The sequence below is a fragment of the Pelobates fuscus genome, chromosome 3 (assembly GCF_036172605.1).
Source record: "Pelobates fuscus isolate aPelFus1 chromosome 3, aPelFus1.pri, whole genome shotgun sequence".
In the NCBI taxonomy this organism is placed as follows: Eukaryota; Metazoa; Chordata; class Amphibia; order Anura; family Pelobatidae; genus Pelobates; species Pelobates fuscus.
The window spans coordinates 386,056,704-386,069,750 of record NC_086319.1 but is presented as its reverse complement, the minus strand read 5'-3'; the positions used below and the strand labels follow the sequence as shown (position 1 = coordinate 386,069,750).

At 48.5% G+C, this 13,047-nt stretch overlaps 1 protein-coding gene across 1 annotated transcript; it reads right to left on the bottom strand.

Annotated features, from left to right (window-relative positions):
- Positions 1-1,097: 1,097 nt before the first annotated feature.
- LOC134601877 (uncharacterized) lies at positions 1,098-10,098 on the bottom strand. The gene is made up of 4 exons (XM_063446380.1): positions 9,832-10,098; positions 9,464-9,586; positions 2,276-4,112; positions 1,098-2,167 (listed from the first exon to the last, which is right to left on the bottom strand). Exons 1-4 carry the CDS (start codon positions 10,096-10,098, stop codon positions 1,098-1,100), a joined length of 3,297 nt encoding a protein of 1,098 aa, XP_063302450.1.
- Positions 10,099-13,047: the final 2,949 nt, after the last annotated feature.

Below are 13,047 nucleotides of genomic sequence, written 5' to 3'. Positions count from 1 at the left end.
ACAGACACCTCATCGACAGACACCTCTCTGACAGACACCTCACCCACAGATACCTCACCAACTAACACCTCACCGACTGACACCTCACCCACAGACACCTCTGTAACAGACACCTCACCCACAGACACCTCTCTGACAGACACCTCATCCCCAGACACCTCACCCATAGACACCTCACCGACAGACACCTTACCGACAGACACCTTACCGACAGACACTTTACCGACAGACACCTCACCCACAGACGCCTCACCCACAGACACCTCTCCAACAGACACCTCTCCAACAGACACCTCTACACCAGGCACCTTGCTGACAGACACCTCTCCTACAGACACCACTCCTACAGACACCTCAGCCACAGACACCTCATCGACAGACACCTCTCTGACAGACACCTCACCCACTGACACCTCACAAACTGACACCTCACCGTCAGACACCTCACCCACAGACAGCTCCCCGACAGACACCTCACCCACAGACAGCTCCCCGACAGACACCTCTCCGACAGACACCTCTCCGACAGACACCTCTCCGACAGACACCTCTCCGACAGACACCTCTGTGACAGACACCTCTCTGACAGACACCTCTCCGATAGAAACCTCACCCACAGACTCCTCTCCGACAGACACCTCACCAACAGACACTTCAATGACTGACACCTCACCCACAGATTCCTCTCCAACAGCCACCTCTCTGACAGACACCTCTCCCACAGACACCTCACCCACAGACATCTCTCCAATAAACACCTCACCCACAGACACTTCACTGACTGACACCTCTCTAACAGATACCTCACCCACAGACAAAACAGACACCTCTCCGAAAGACACCTCACCGACAGACACCTCACAGACAGACACCTCACAGACAGGCACCTCACCGACAAACACATCACCAACAAACACCTCTGCCACTGAAACCTCACCCACAGACACCTCACCGACAGACACCTCACCGACAGACACCTTACCGACAGACACTTTACCGACAGACACCTCACCCACAGACACCTCACCCACAGACACCTCTCCAACAGACACCTCTCCAACAGACACCTCTCCAACAGACACCTCTCCAACAGACACCTATCCTACAGACACCTCTCCTACAGACACCTCACCCACAGGCACCTCATCGACAGACACCTCTCCAACAGACACCTCACCCACAGACACTTCATTGACAGAAACCTCACCAACAGACACCTCACCCACAGACACCTCTCTGACAGACACCTCACCGAAAAACACCTCACACACAGACACCTCTCCGACAGACAGCTCTCCGACAGACACCTCTCTGACAGACACCTCACCCACAGACACCTCTCCGACAGACACCTCACCCACAGACACCTCACCCACAGACACCTCACCAACAAACACCTCACCGAAAAACACCTCTCCGACAGACACCTCACCTACAGACACCTCTCCGACATACACCTCACCCACAGACACCTCACTGACTGATACCTCTCCAACAGACACCTCACCCACAGACACCACAGACACCTCTCCAACAGACACCTCACCAACAGACATCTCACCGACAAACACCTCACCGACAGACACCTCACCGAAAAACACCTCACCTACAGACATCTCTCCGTCAAACAGCTCTCCGACAGACAGCTCTCCGACAAACACCTCACCCACAGATACCTCTCCGACAGACACCTCACCCACAGACACCTCACCCACAGGCACCTCATCGACAGACACCTCTCCGACAGACACCTCACCCACAGACACCTCACCCACAGACACCTCATTGACAGAAACCTCACCAAGAGACACCTCACCCACAGACACCTCTCTGACAGACACCTCACCGAAAAACACCTCACCCACAGACACCTCTCCGACAGACAGCTCTCCAACAGACACCTCACTGACAGTCACGTCTCCGACAGACACCTCACCCACAGACACCTCTCCCACAGACACCTCACCCACAGACACCTCACCAACAAACACCTCACCTACAGACACCTCTCCGACAGACACCTCACCCACAGACACCTCACCAACAAACACCTCACCTACAGACAACTCTCCGACAGACACCTCACCTACAGACACCTCTCTGACAGACACCTCACCCACAGACACCTCACCAACAAACACCTCACCCACAGACACCACAGACACCTCTCCAACAGACACCTCACCGAAAAACACCTCACACACAGACACCTCACACACAGACACCTCACCCACGGACACCTCTCAAACAGACACCTCTCTAACAGACACCTCACCAACAGACATCTCACGGACAAACACCTCACTGAAAAACACCTCACCCACAGACACCTCTCCGTCAAACAGCTCTCCTACAGACAGCTCTCCGACAAACACCTCACCCACAGATACCTCTCCGACAGACACCTCTTTGACAGACACCTCACCCACAGACACCTCTCTAACAGACACCTCACCAACAGACACCTCACCAACAAACACCTCAACCACAGACACCTCACCCACAGACACCTCACCCACAGACACCTCACCCACAGACACCTCACCCACAGACACCTCACCGATAGACACCTCACCGAAAAACACTTCACACACAGACACCTCACCCACAGACACTTCTCCAACTGACACCTCTTTAACAGATACCTCACCCACAGACACCACAGACACCTCTCCGAAAGACACCACACCCACAGACACCGCACCGACAGACACCTCATCGACAAACACGTCACCAACAGACACCTCACCGACAAACACCTTTCCAACAGAGACCTCTCCCACAGGCACCTCGCTGACAGTCACCTCTCCTACAGACACCTCACCCACAGACACCTCACCCACAGACACGTCATCGACAGACACGTCATCAACAGACACCTCACCCACAGATACCTCACTGACTGACACCTCACCAACAGACACCTCTCCGACAGACACTTCTCTAACAGACACTTCACCAACAGACACCTCACCGATAAACACCTCACCCACAGACACCTCACCGATAAACACCTCACCCACAGACACCTCACCCACAGACACCTCTCCGACAGACAGCTCTCCGACAGACACCTCACCCACAGACACCTCTCTGACAGACACCTCTCTAACAGACACCTTACCAACAGACACCTCACCGATAAAGACCTCACCCACAGACACCTCACCCACAGACACCTCTCCGACAGACAGCTCTCCGACAGACACCTCACCCACAGACACCTCTCCGATAGACACCTCTCCGATAGACACCTCTCTAACAGACACCACACCAACAGATACCTCACCAACAGACACCTCACCAAAAAACACCTCACCCACAGACACCTCTCCGATAGACAGCTCTCCGACAGACACCTCACCCACAGATACCTCTCTGACAGACACCTCTCTGACAGACACATCTTCGGCAGACACCTCACCCACAGACACCTCTCCGACAGACAGCTCTCCGACAGACACCTCACCCACAGATACCTCTCCGACAGACACCTCTCCGACAGGCACCTCTCTGACAGACACATCTCCGGCAGACACCTCACCCACAGACACCTCACCGACTGACATCTCTCCAACAGACACCTCACCCACAGACACCACAGACACCTTTCCAACGGACACCTCACCCACAGACACCTCACTGACAAACACCTCTCCGACAGACACCTTACCGATCGACACCTCACCCACAGAAACCACAGACACCTCTCCGACAGACACCTCACCCACAAACACCCCATTGACTGACACTTCACCCACAGACACCTCTCCAAGAGACACCTCATCAACAAACACCTCTCCGACAGTCACATCTCCGACAGACACCTCTCCGACAAACACTTCACCAACAGACACCTCACCGACTGACAGCTCACTAACAGGCACCTCTCCGACAGACACTTCACTGACAGACACCTCTCCGACAGACACCTTACCCACAGACACCTCACCCATGGACACCTCTCTAACAGACACCTCACCCACAGACACCTTACCGACCGACACCTCTCCAACAGACACCTCACACACAGACACCTTACCCACAGACACCTCTCTGACAGACACCTCACCCACAGACACTTCATCGACAGACACCTCTACGACAGACACCTATCCAACAAACACTTCACCGACAAACACCTCACCGACTGACACTTCACCCACAGACACCTCTCCAATAGACACCTCATCACCAGACACCTCTCCGTCAGACACCTCTCCAACAAATACTTCATCGACAAATACCTCACCGACTTACAGCTCTCAGACAGACACCTCTCTGACAGACACCTCTCTGACAGACACCTCACCCACAGACACCTCAGGCAAAGACACCTCTCCAACAGACACCCCATCGACAGACACCTCAGCCAAATACACCTCTCCGATAAACACCTCTCTGACAAACACCTCTCTGACAGACACCTCACCCACAGACTCCTTTACAGCAACTACCTCTGCAACAAGCACCTATCCAACCAGTAATTCTCAAACTGATAACACTGGAATTGTCTCCTTTCAAACCAATACAACTACAATATCCATTACAAAAGCTACGACAAATGCAGCTACAATATCTACACAACCAACAACTACTATGTTGACAACCATCAAAGTATCAGTCACAAGTAAGTTATATCTTATATAGACCGCACTATAATTTGTTGGGCTCAACATTTCAAATGATCACAATATGTTAAAAAAAACTTTACAAATTATTTATATTAAAAAATCCCCATAGACTTTATGGTGACTTCTGTTTATAAAACAATTTGTAACGTTTGTGACCATTTGAAATCCTGTTCCAAATGAATGAAATCAAGGCCATAGTGTGGTATCATGCTATTAATCCATTAAGATTATTAAAAAATATACGAATTGCATAAGAACATTTAATACTCTCTGGTGCTTCTCAAAGAGAAGCTTTGAATTCAATGCTTCTCTTTGTGACGCATTTGGCTAGGCAGGGCGACTGTAGTGCATATGCTTTTTGTCCACAATGCTCCTCTTTGAGTTGGTTTGGACAAAATGTTATTGAGCTGATAACATCAGAGAGGTGGATTAGGAAGCTCAGAAGATGCAGTATTAGTAAAGTGTTATTTTAATGTTTTAAATTAGCCTGAATCCCCCTGCCCTGCTATTTGAGTTACACAATAAAAAAAAAAAAAAAAACTTAACTTATTTTTTTCAAACTATTTAATGTCTTCTCTTTTCTATATGCTTTCTCTATGCTGACTGTCAGGTGTAAAGGACCCAGTTTATAACAATGACTGATTTAATTTTTTACACCTCACAAATGTATATCTGTTAAATATAGACGATATTAACATTTCTGGGAAGCAGTGCAATTAAGTTATTTATTATGCATTGTCAGATCTTGTTGTGGCATTCTAACTGGGACATGTGATCATAGATTTATGATTAGAGAGGTAAATTAACCCAATAAAATATTTTTCTATAGAATGCATATTTCAGAATTTTTTATTTAGTTATTTATTTTTGGGCAGTCAATTAAAATCTTGTCTTGTACATCCGTTCATATCATTTTGTCTATTTTACATGTTTTCAGGCACAAGCAGTATAACCTGTACATATTTAATTAATGAAGATTAAAAATATTTCGCATATATGAATTGGTATGTCCTCTAGTAGAAATAACTATCTCAGACTGTCTTTTTTGTAATTTTTTATTTATCTACCAGTGGACAATGTACAATAACACTTGCTGTAAGGCACAATACCATCAACTTGGAAGAAACTGTTTCAATAAAGGGGTTAGCGCAAGTTGCTATGACATGGATCCACATTAACCTTTTTGCAAACAATATTAAGCCTTAAAAAAAAACGACAATGTAGAAGGGGAACAATGTTCTTTCTGCACCATACGACCTGTTGTCAAGGGTCTGGTCAGGAAGGGGTGCTGACCAGTACAGCAGCCTCTATAGGGTGGAACCCAGAATGCAAACAAACCAACATACACACAAATCAAGGCAGACAAATAAGCATATTGATATTTACAAGAAAGGCAGTAAAATAAAATACAAGCACAGATAACTGAATGTAAGAAAATAGCCTCTGGATTCAGGGATGCAGGACCTCTGGATACAGGGAAGCAACCAGCTCAAGAACAAAGGATAGGTAGTTAGCACAGGAGCAGAGGTAAGGCCGCCGGCTCAGGAAGGCAGCTAGCTCAGAAACACAGGAAAGTAGCTAGCTCAGATATACAGGATAAAAGGACCAGACCAACATTATTAACATTAATGAACTGGCAAACAAGAATGGGTGAGGTTCAACTAAAAAAGGAGAAGACGATTACAAAGTATGGCCAACTGGGAACAGAGAGAGAGATCTCATGACAGGTGCATAGTCACCATTAGGGCAGGGAAGAAATCAATGAACCTGAACCCAAGCCCACCCAATAAGACACCGACACTCTTAGGTATGGTTCAAAAATGTCAACAGCTTTAATAATAATAATGATAATAATAACCTATGATATACAATTATATAAAGGTCATTACCCACCACACCCCTATTATTATATCATCTCTCGCATATATAAATCAAGGCAATGACCCACAACATATCATAATTCACAATATATTACAACCATATAAATATAACATGTAAAGCAGGGCCGGATTAACATAGGGGCTGATGGAGCTGCAGCTCCAGGCCCAGGCCCATGGAATATGCCCATTGATTTAAAAAAAAATTTTTTTTTTTTTTTTACATTTTTTTTTTATACACTACGCATAGGGTTGCCAGGTATTTCTCATGTATTTCTTAGGGTTGCCAGGTATTTCTCAGAAGGATTTCTCAGGTATTTGAGGCTGCCTAGCCGGTGCCGGTATTGCAGTAATACCGGCAATACAAATGTCTGTCTCAGTATAAACAGAGATTATTCTGCAGTACCAGCGCCGGCCAGTAGGGGTCGCTGTTTGTGTGGATAGAGGCAGTGATAAGAAGTTACGGCATCTCCCTCCCTGCCTCTCTCTACTCACTGATCCACGGGGGAGCAGCTCTGCACAGATAGTCCAGACAGCAGCTCCAAGACATGGGGATGCTGAGACATTGGGACACTGGGGAACATGGAGACCCTGAGACAATAGGGACACAGTGGCCCCATGTCTCGCAGTGGCCACTAGTCTGTGTCCCCATGTCTCCCAGCCACTGTCCCTAGTGTCTCAGTGGCCCCATGTCTGCCAGTGTTACCATGTGTCCCCATGTCTCTAAGTGTCCCCTAGTGTCCTAGTGACATTGGGACGTTGGGAGACATGGGGACACAGACTCTAAGGGACACTGGAAGACATGGGGATACAAACATTAGAGGACACTGGGTGACATGGGGACACTGAGACACTGGGGAACAATGAGAGACATGGAAACACTGGGGGACACAGGGAGACATGGGGACACTGGGCGACTTTGAGACCTGGGAGACATGGGGCACTCCCAGTGTCCCCACATCTCCCAGCCAGTGTCCCTAGTATCTCAGTATCCCCATGTGTCCCTGGTGTCTCTCCGTGTCTGTAGTGTGCCAGTGTCCCTAGTGTTTCCTAGTCTCCCAAAGTCCCCTAGTCCCCCAATCTCCCCATGTCTCCTAGTGTCTCTGTGTCCCCTAGTATAAAAGAAAAAATCTCAGGCACTCACTGTAATAGATTTAGGCAGGTTTATTGGACACCGCAACGTTTCGACCTTTACCCAGGTCTTTATCAAGTCTCCAATGTCCCCTAGGTATCAGTGTCCCCTATGTATCAGAGTGTCTCAGTGCCCCATGTCTCTCAGTGCCCGATGTCTCTCAGTGCCCGTAGTGTCTCAGTGTCCCCTAGTATAAAATAAAAAAATCTCAGGCACTCACTGTGATAGCTTTAGGCAGGTGAATTGGACACTGCAACATTTAGACCTGTACCCAGGTCTTTATCAAGTCTCCAGTGTCCCCTACATATATCACAGTGTCTCAGTGACCCATGTCTCCCAGTGTCCCCTCGTGTCTATCACCCTGTGTCCCCATGTCTCCCAGTGTCCCCAAGAGTCTCAGTGTCCCCAGGTCTCCCAGTGTTCCCTAGTATCTGTGTCCCCATGTCTCCCAGTGTCCCAATGTCTCTCAATGTCCCCTAGTGTCCTAGTGACATGGGGACACTGGGAGACATGGGGACACAGACACTAAGGGACTGGGAGACATGGGGACACAGACATGCACCCTTTTTGTGTATGTTCGCCCTTTCGGACGTTCTGGTTATGTGATTTGTGTCAGTGGCCCACCCTTTTACCGCATCCATAGACTTCCTGCTTTACTGCTGTTAGGGGGTATGGGTTTACTTGAAAGATGAAAGCGTGAGATTAGCAAAGGGTTTGTGTTTTCTCATAGTTGCATCCTATGAGTTTCCCTCCAGCATCATCTCCATCAGATACATGACGCTTAGGAGGTAGGACTGTTTTAGTGTTTTTGGTCAATAAGATTTTGTAATTAGGCCCATCATAATTATCAGCACCAGGCCCACTGGGCTCTTAATCCGGCCCTGATGTAAAGTGCCAACATTCATCCATTTTCACCAGGTAGGGGTATACCTAAATACCCCTACACCACTGAGGTTCTGAACCACCAACAGACTTAAAACCTACCAAAACTTGTACGAACAGTGTAACCTTTTAGCCAATCAACTAACTACCCATACTCCTATATTAACTAAGGCCCATTTGTCCCTTAATGTTCCTTACCCCACCCTGCCACAAGCTCAGAACTTGAACCCTTAAGCCGTCTGAGCTCCGCCACGCCACAGAAATAACACCATGGCCAAGCCATCCTGCAATCCTAAATTAAACTGATCCCACCCCACGTCCGAGAGGTGGATCCCATCAGGAGAGAAATAGCCTGCTAACATATCTTTTAGCTCCCTGTGCCTGACCACCACTAACCCCACCTTCCTGACAAAGCAAGTCCTTCAAACCGTTCACCTTAGCCCAGTAGAGTCCAACCACTGCCGGGTCCCGAGCATTCCACCAACAGAGCTGGGGAACTATCTCTAACCAAACCAATTGCAACCCCAGGACCCTTGCCCCAATCCGATTAATATCCTGCTTAATCCGTTTTGCCAAGAGACGCTGCAGGATAAGTCCAAGGTCTTTACCTCCTGCGTGTAAGACCAGCAGATTCAGCCTCCTACCCTACGCCGCCATCCTGAACACCTTACTGCAAACCTCGTGCCACCTGTAGCCCCTGTAGCCAAATCAGAGCAACCTCATCCGGTCCTCAGGAAAGCCCAGCTGCTGACCCCAAAAACGAGCTGCAGCTCCAGTACATGAAGGAATGTCCCATGATCCAAGCCTCTTGACCTACAGGAACAAGAGAAACATGTCAGCCTAGACACCCCCCCCCAGCTGACTCCCCAAGTGAGCCCTCACACCGGTTTGTTAAGACTAACATAAGACCAGAACTGAACCGATTCCCACCTACCTACCTTCTTCACAAGCTCGTCCCCAAAACCTAACCTCATTGCCTCCGTAGCGGTACCTATCCTAAAGGAGTGCATCCGAACTGGCTCGCCTGCAGTCCCAGCTTGTGGAGCCCAAACCGAAAGTGCCTGAGAAACGGAAAACAGGAAAGTGAGGAACTGTCAATATGCACCAGGAACGAGTTGCCACCTGTCGGACTCTGAGACAAGTATCTGGTAGTACTAGCCACCGGGCACAAGGAGGATCCTGGAAAGGCATGCAGCACCACATTGACACCTTTTTCCTTGACATCCTTCTTAGACCAGGCCAGATAGACCACTACTCACGCGGCCTCCACTCGAACGCCTGAGAGCAGTATACCCCCCTGACTCACTCGGTTAGCGCTGACCAACTCCCCAATCTGGAAAGCACCGTAAAAGGCCAGCAAGAATGCCACCTCAAACAAACCTGCTTTGTAGCCATCAATGCAAAGGTCCAGGAGGGAAAACACCAAATTTCCTAGGAGCGCAATGGAAACCGGTCTCCTGGCGTCCTGGGTCTTGGTCCCCTTCCATAAGCCCTTGAGCGTTTGTCTTATCACAAAATGCTTAGTAAAATCTACCCACCCCCGCAGCTTCAACCAGAATGCCAGTGCAGCCATGTGTCTATCCACCACCGCTGGGGAGGAGGCCTTGCAAGCAATCGGAAAACGTCCCGTGGACTGCGAGCCTGAGACGCGTGCTGGGTGTGGACACTCATCTGAACCTGGGTAGTGGACACTCATCTGAACCCGCACCCAAGAGTTCTGCCATACCAGGAGGTCCCCAAGGACCCCAGGGGGCTCCGCTGCTTTCCTTTCCTGGTTATGCCCCCCTTTTGTGAGAGACCTACCATGCTCCCCCCAGCTGACCTCCCCAAGGACCCCTGCCACATGCTGCCAGGTGCCCCTGTCCGGGGCTAGTGACACCCCCCTAAACCAGAGGGGCACACTGCCTGCATCACCCCGGGGGATCCGGAGTGCGTCATGGGTAAAGCCCTAGAAGGCCTGCTCCCACCCCCAACAGCACCCCCTGTGGTAGAGGGGCCTGCTGCTAACCCACCTGCCTGAGGGCTGCTGGTCCACCTAGGGACCCGGCACCATCCGTTCCTGGGACCATCCTCCCATCTGCCAGACAGAGCTCCTCCAGGGGCCCCTCTCCACCAGTGGCCCCGTCACTGCTGGACCTCCCAGACACAGCCCGCCGCCTGCGGGGGCCTGCTCTCTAAGTGTGGCACCTGCCGCACTGCCTTGGGATGATGGGGCTCGCAATCCATGAGCCCCCGCCACCCGGGGTCAGTTGCAGGTGGCAGATCCGCAAATGTGCATCTCGTGCATGGTCCCCCGATAGACAAAGTCTGGGGCCCTGAGGAACTTGATAACATCAGAGTGAGGGAGCATTGCAATTGTCTTGCAATTTAGAATGGCCTGCATCTTAAAGGGGTGCCCCTGAGCAAACTGGCTTCAATTCTCTTGCGTAGGTCAGTTAGGGGTTTCCATGCTCTTCTTTTCTCTAGGGTTGCAGGGCAGAGGTCCTAGAAAACCTGTATCCCTCCACCTCGGTTTCTCCAAAGGACTGCCTCCATGGTAGTGTAGTAATGGGGTTGCATCACAACGTCTCTTGACTGCTCCCCTATGGGCCCTATCGTTTCACCACTTGTCTTCAGGTAGCCCTGGAAGCAAGCCACTGCCCCAGTAGTTATGTCCTCCTTGCAAGCAGGCAGGACCCGCAGTTGCAAATTACTCCTGTGCAACTTACTCGATAGATCCTCCAAGGTGCTCTCGATCTCCTCTACTGTGAACCACATACCTAGTATGAAATCTACCATTATGTTGTGGGCCTCCATGATGCTCTTCTCGTGAATCTCCAGCTTTTAAGTCTTTTGGCCCAGGGCTCTGCTTCTCCTCCTTTTATTCTTTGGAGCAGCATGGCTATCTCCTTGGCCAAGAACAACTTCATCTCCCCATCTGCAGCAGGATGTGAGCAGTGTCCTCAGGTAAAGGTGGCCTGGCTTCAGTCTCCTTCTCTGAGTCTTGTTTCGGCCTCTGGTGCTCAATGTTGTCACTATCTTGCTGACCACCTGTGCTCTCCTAGATATGAAGGGACCAGGATTTCTTAGGGGATGGCATGGCAAAGGATAGATTTTGCCAGGGGATGAATATCATAAGCTGATTATTTTGATTTTTGGCAGGGTATCAAGCGAGGAGCAATGGGATTGAGCAGCCATTCTGGCTGCCGAATCCATCTCCCCCCTCCCCCCCTCCCAGACTGCTTTATTTTAATGAATAAGAAGGAAAACTAAAATGAAGATAAAAAAAAATTTTCTGTGTTGTTACTGCTTGTGTAGGTATATGTAATGGCTTGCGGATACTCCGGCTGAGTACCCCCATTGCTTCTCTGCTTCCTAGGCTGTTTTAAGACCATCCTGTATTGCCTTGCTGAGCAGAAGTATTCAGTGCCGTCTGGAGCACTCAGATGGCCATTTCAAAGAACTCTGAGCAGAATTCAGAAGTGAAATATAGTGAGTAGTTATATAAGAAATAACATGAAATAACAAATGCCCCTTGTAAAATCCTCATCCAACTCTACCCTGCAACCCTAGGTCCATGACATTATAGTATACATTTATTTAACTGTATATAGTGAAAAACATATCTATGGGTTCAGTAAAACCTTACGCAGAGGTTCCATTAAAGTATCAAAAAATACCAAACACCTTATTTAACCACAGTGGCCCGTAAGTCACTGAGGTTCAGGTTTTATGAAGGGGGTTTAATATATTGGATGTGTCAGTAACAAAACAAGATAAAAATGGTCTTTATTACACACGGACCAATCAGATAAGTGCTTGTGAACATACATACAGATTCACATGGTATGTTTCTCTTCTAGCAGGGTGGACTAAAAAGCTGTATTTGAGGAGCTTTCCAAGTAATCTGTCTAATAAATAGCATGCAGACAGCATTGTATATCAAATCCAAGATATCATTGGAGAAGTAAGAAGAAACAGCTATAAATGGCGTAGGCAACCCATGAATGATATAGGCTGAACAAAGCGTATTACCTCACTCAAAACTCTTTGTGCTGCTAGGGTGCTTTTATTAAGTAATCGTTTAGCTTTTTATTCTTCTGACTTCACTTAAATTAGAAAACTATTAGCTGGTCCTATTTTGGGGGACTAGCCATCAACACTGGGACTTTGCAAGTATTTACATGAAGGCTTTGAATTGTTTGAAACTAAGTAGCCTTGTAGCATGCATACTGTGCTGAACGATTGGGTGCTATTTAAATCCCTACAACTCCCAGATTTCTTTGAATGTAATAAATGGTGAGAGAATTATGAGATTCATAGTTCAGCAACATCTGGGGGCAAGTGTCTGAGATGCTTTATCTAAAGGTATAAGAAACAACATTCATATAGTGAGTAGCCATTTGCCTTAGACAGACTCATACTATGATATTCTATGATTCTCAAGGTTGCACCATCATACAATTACATTTTCCAGTAAGTTAGTTCTTCTTTATGATTCCACTGCAGGTGTCTAGTCCAAGCTGAGTAAATAGGTCCAGGA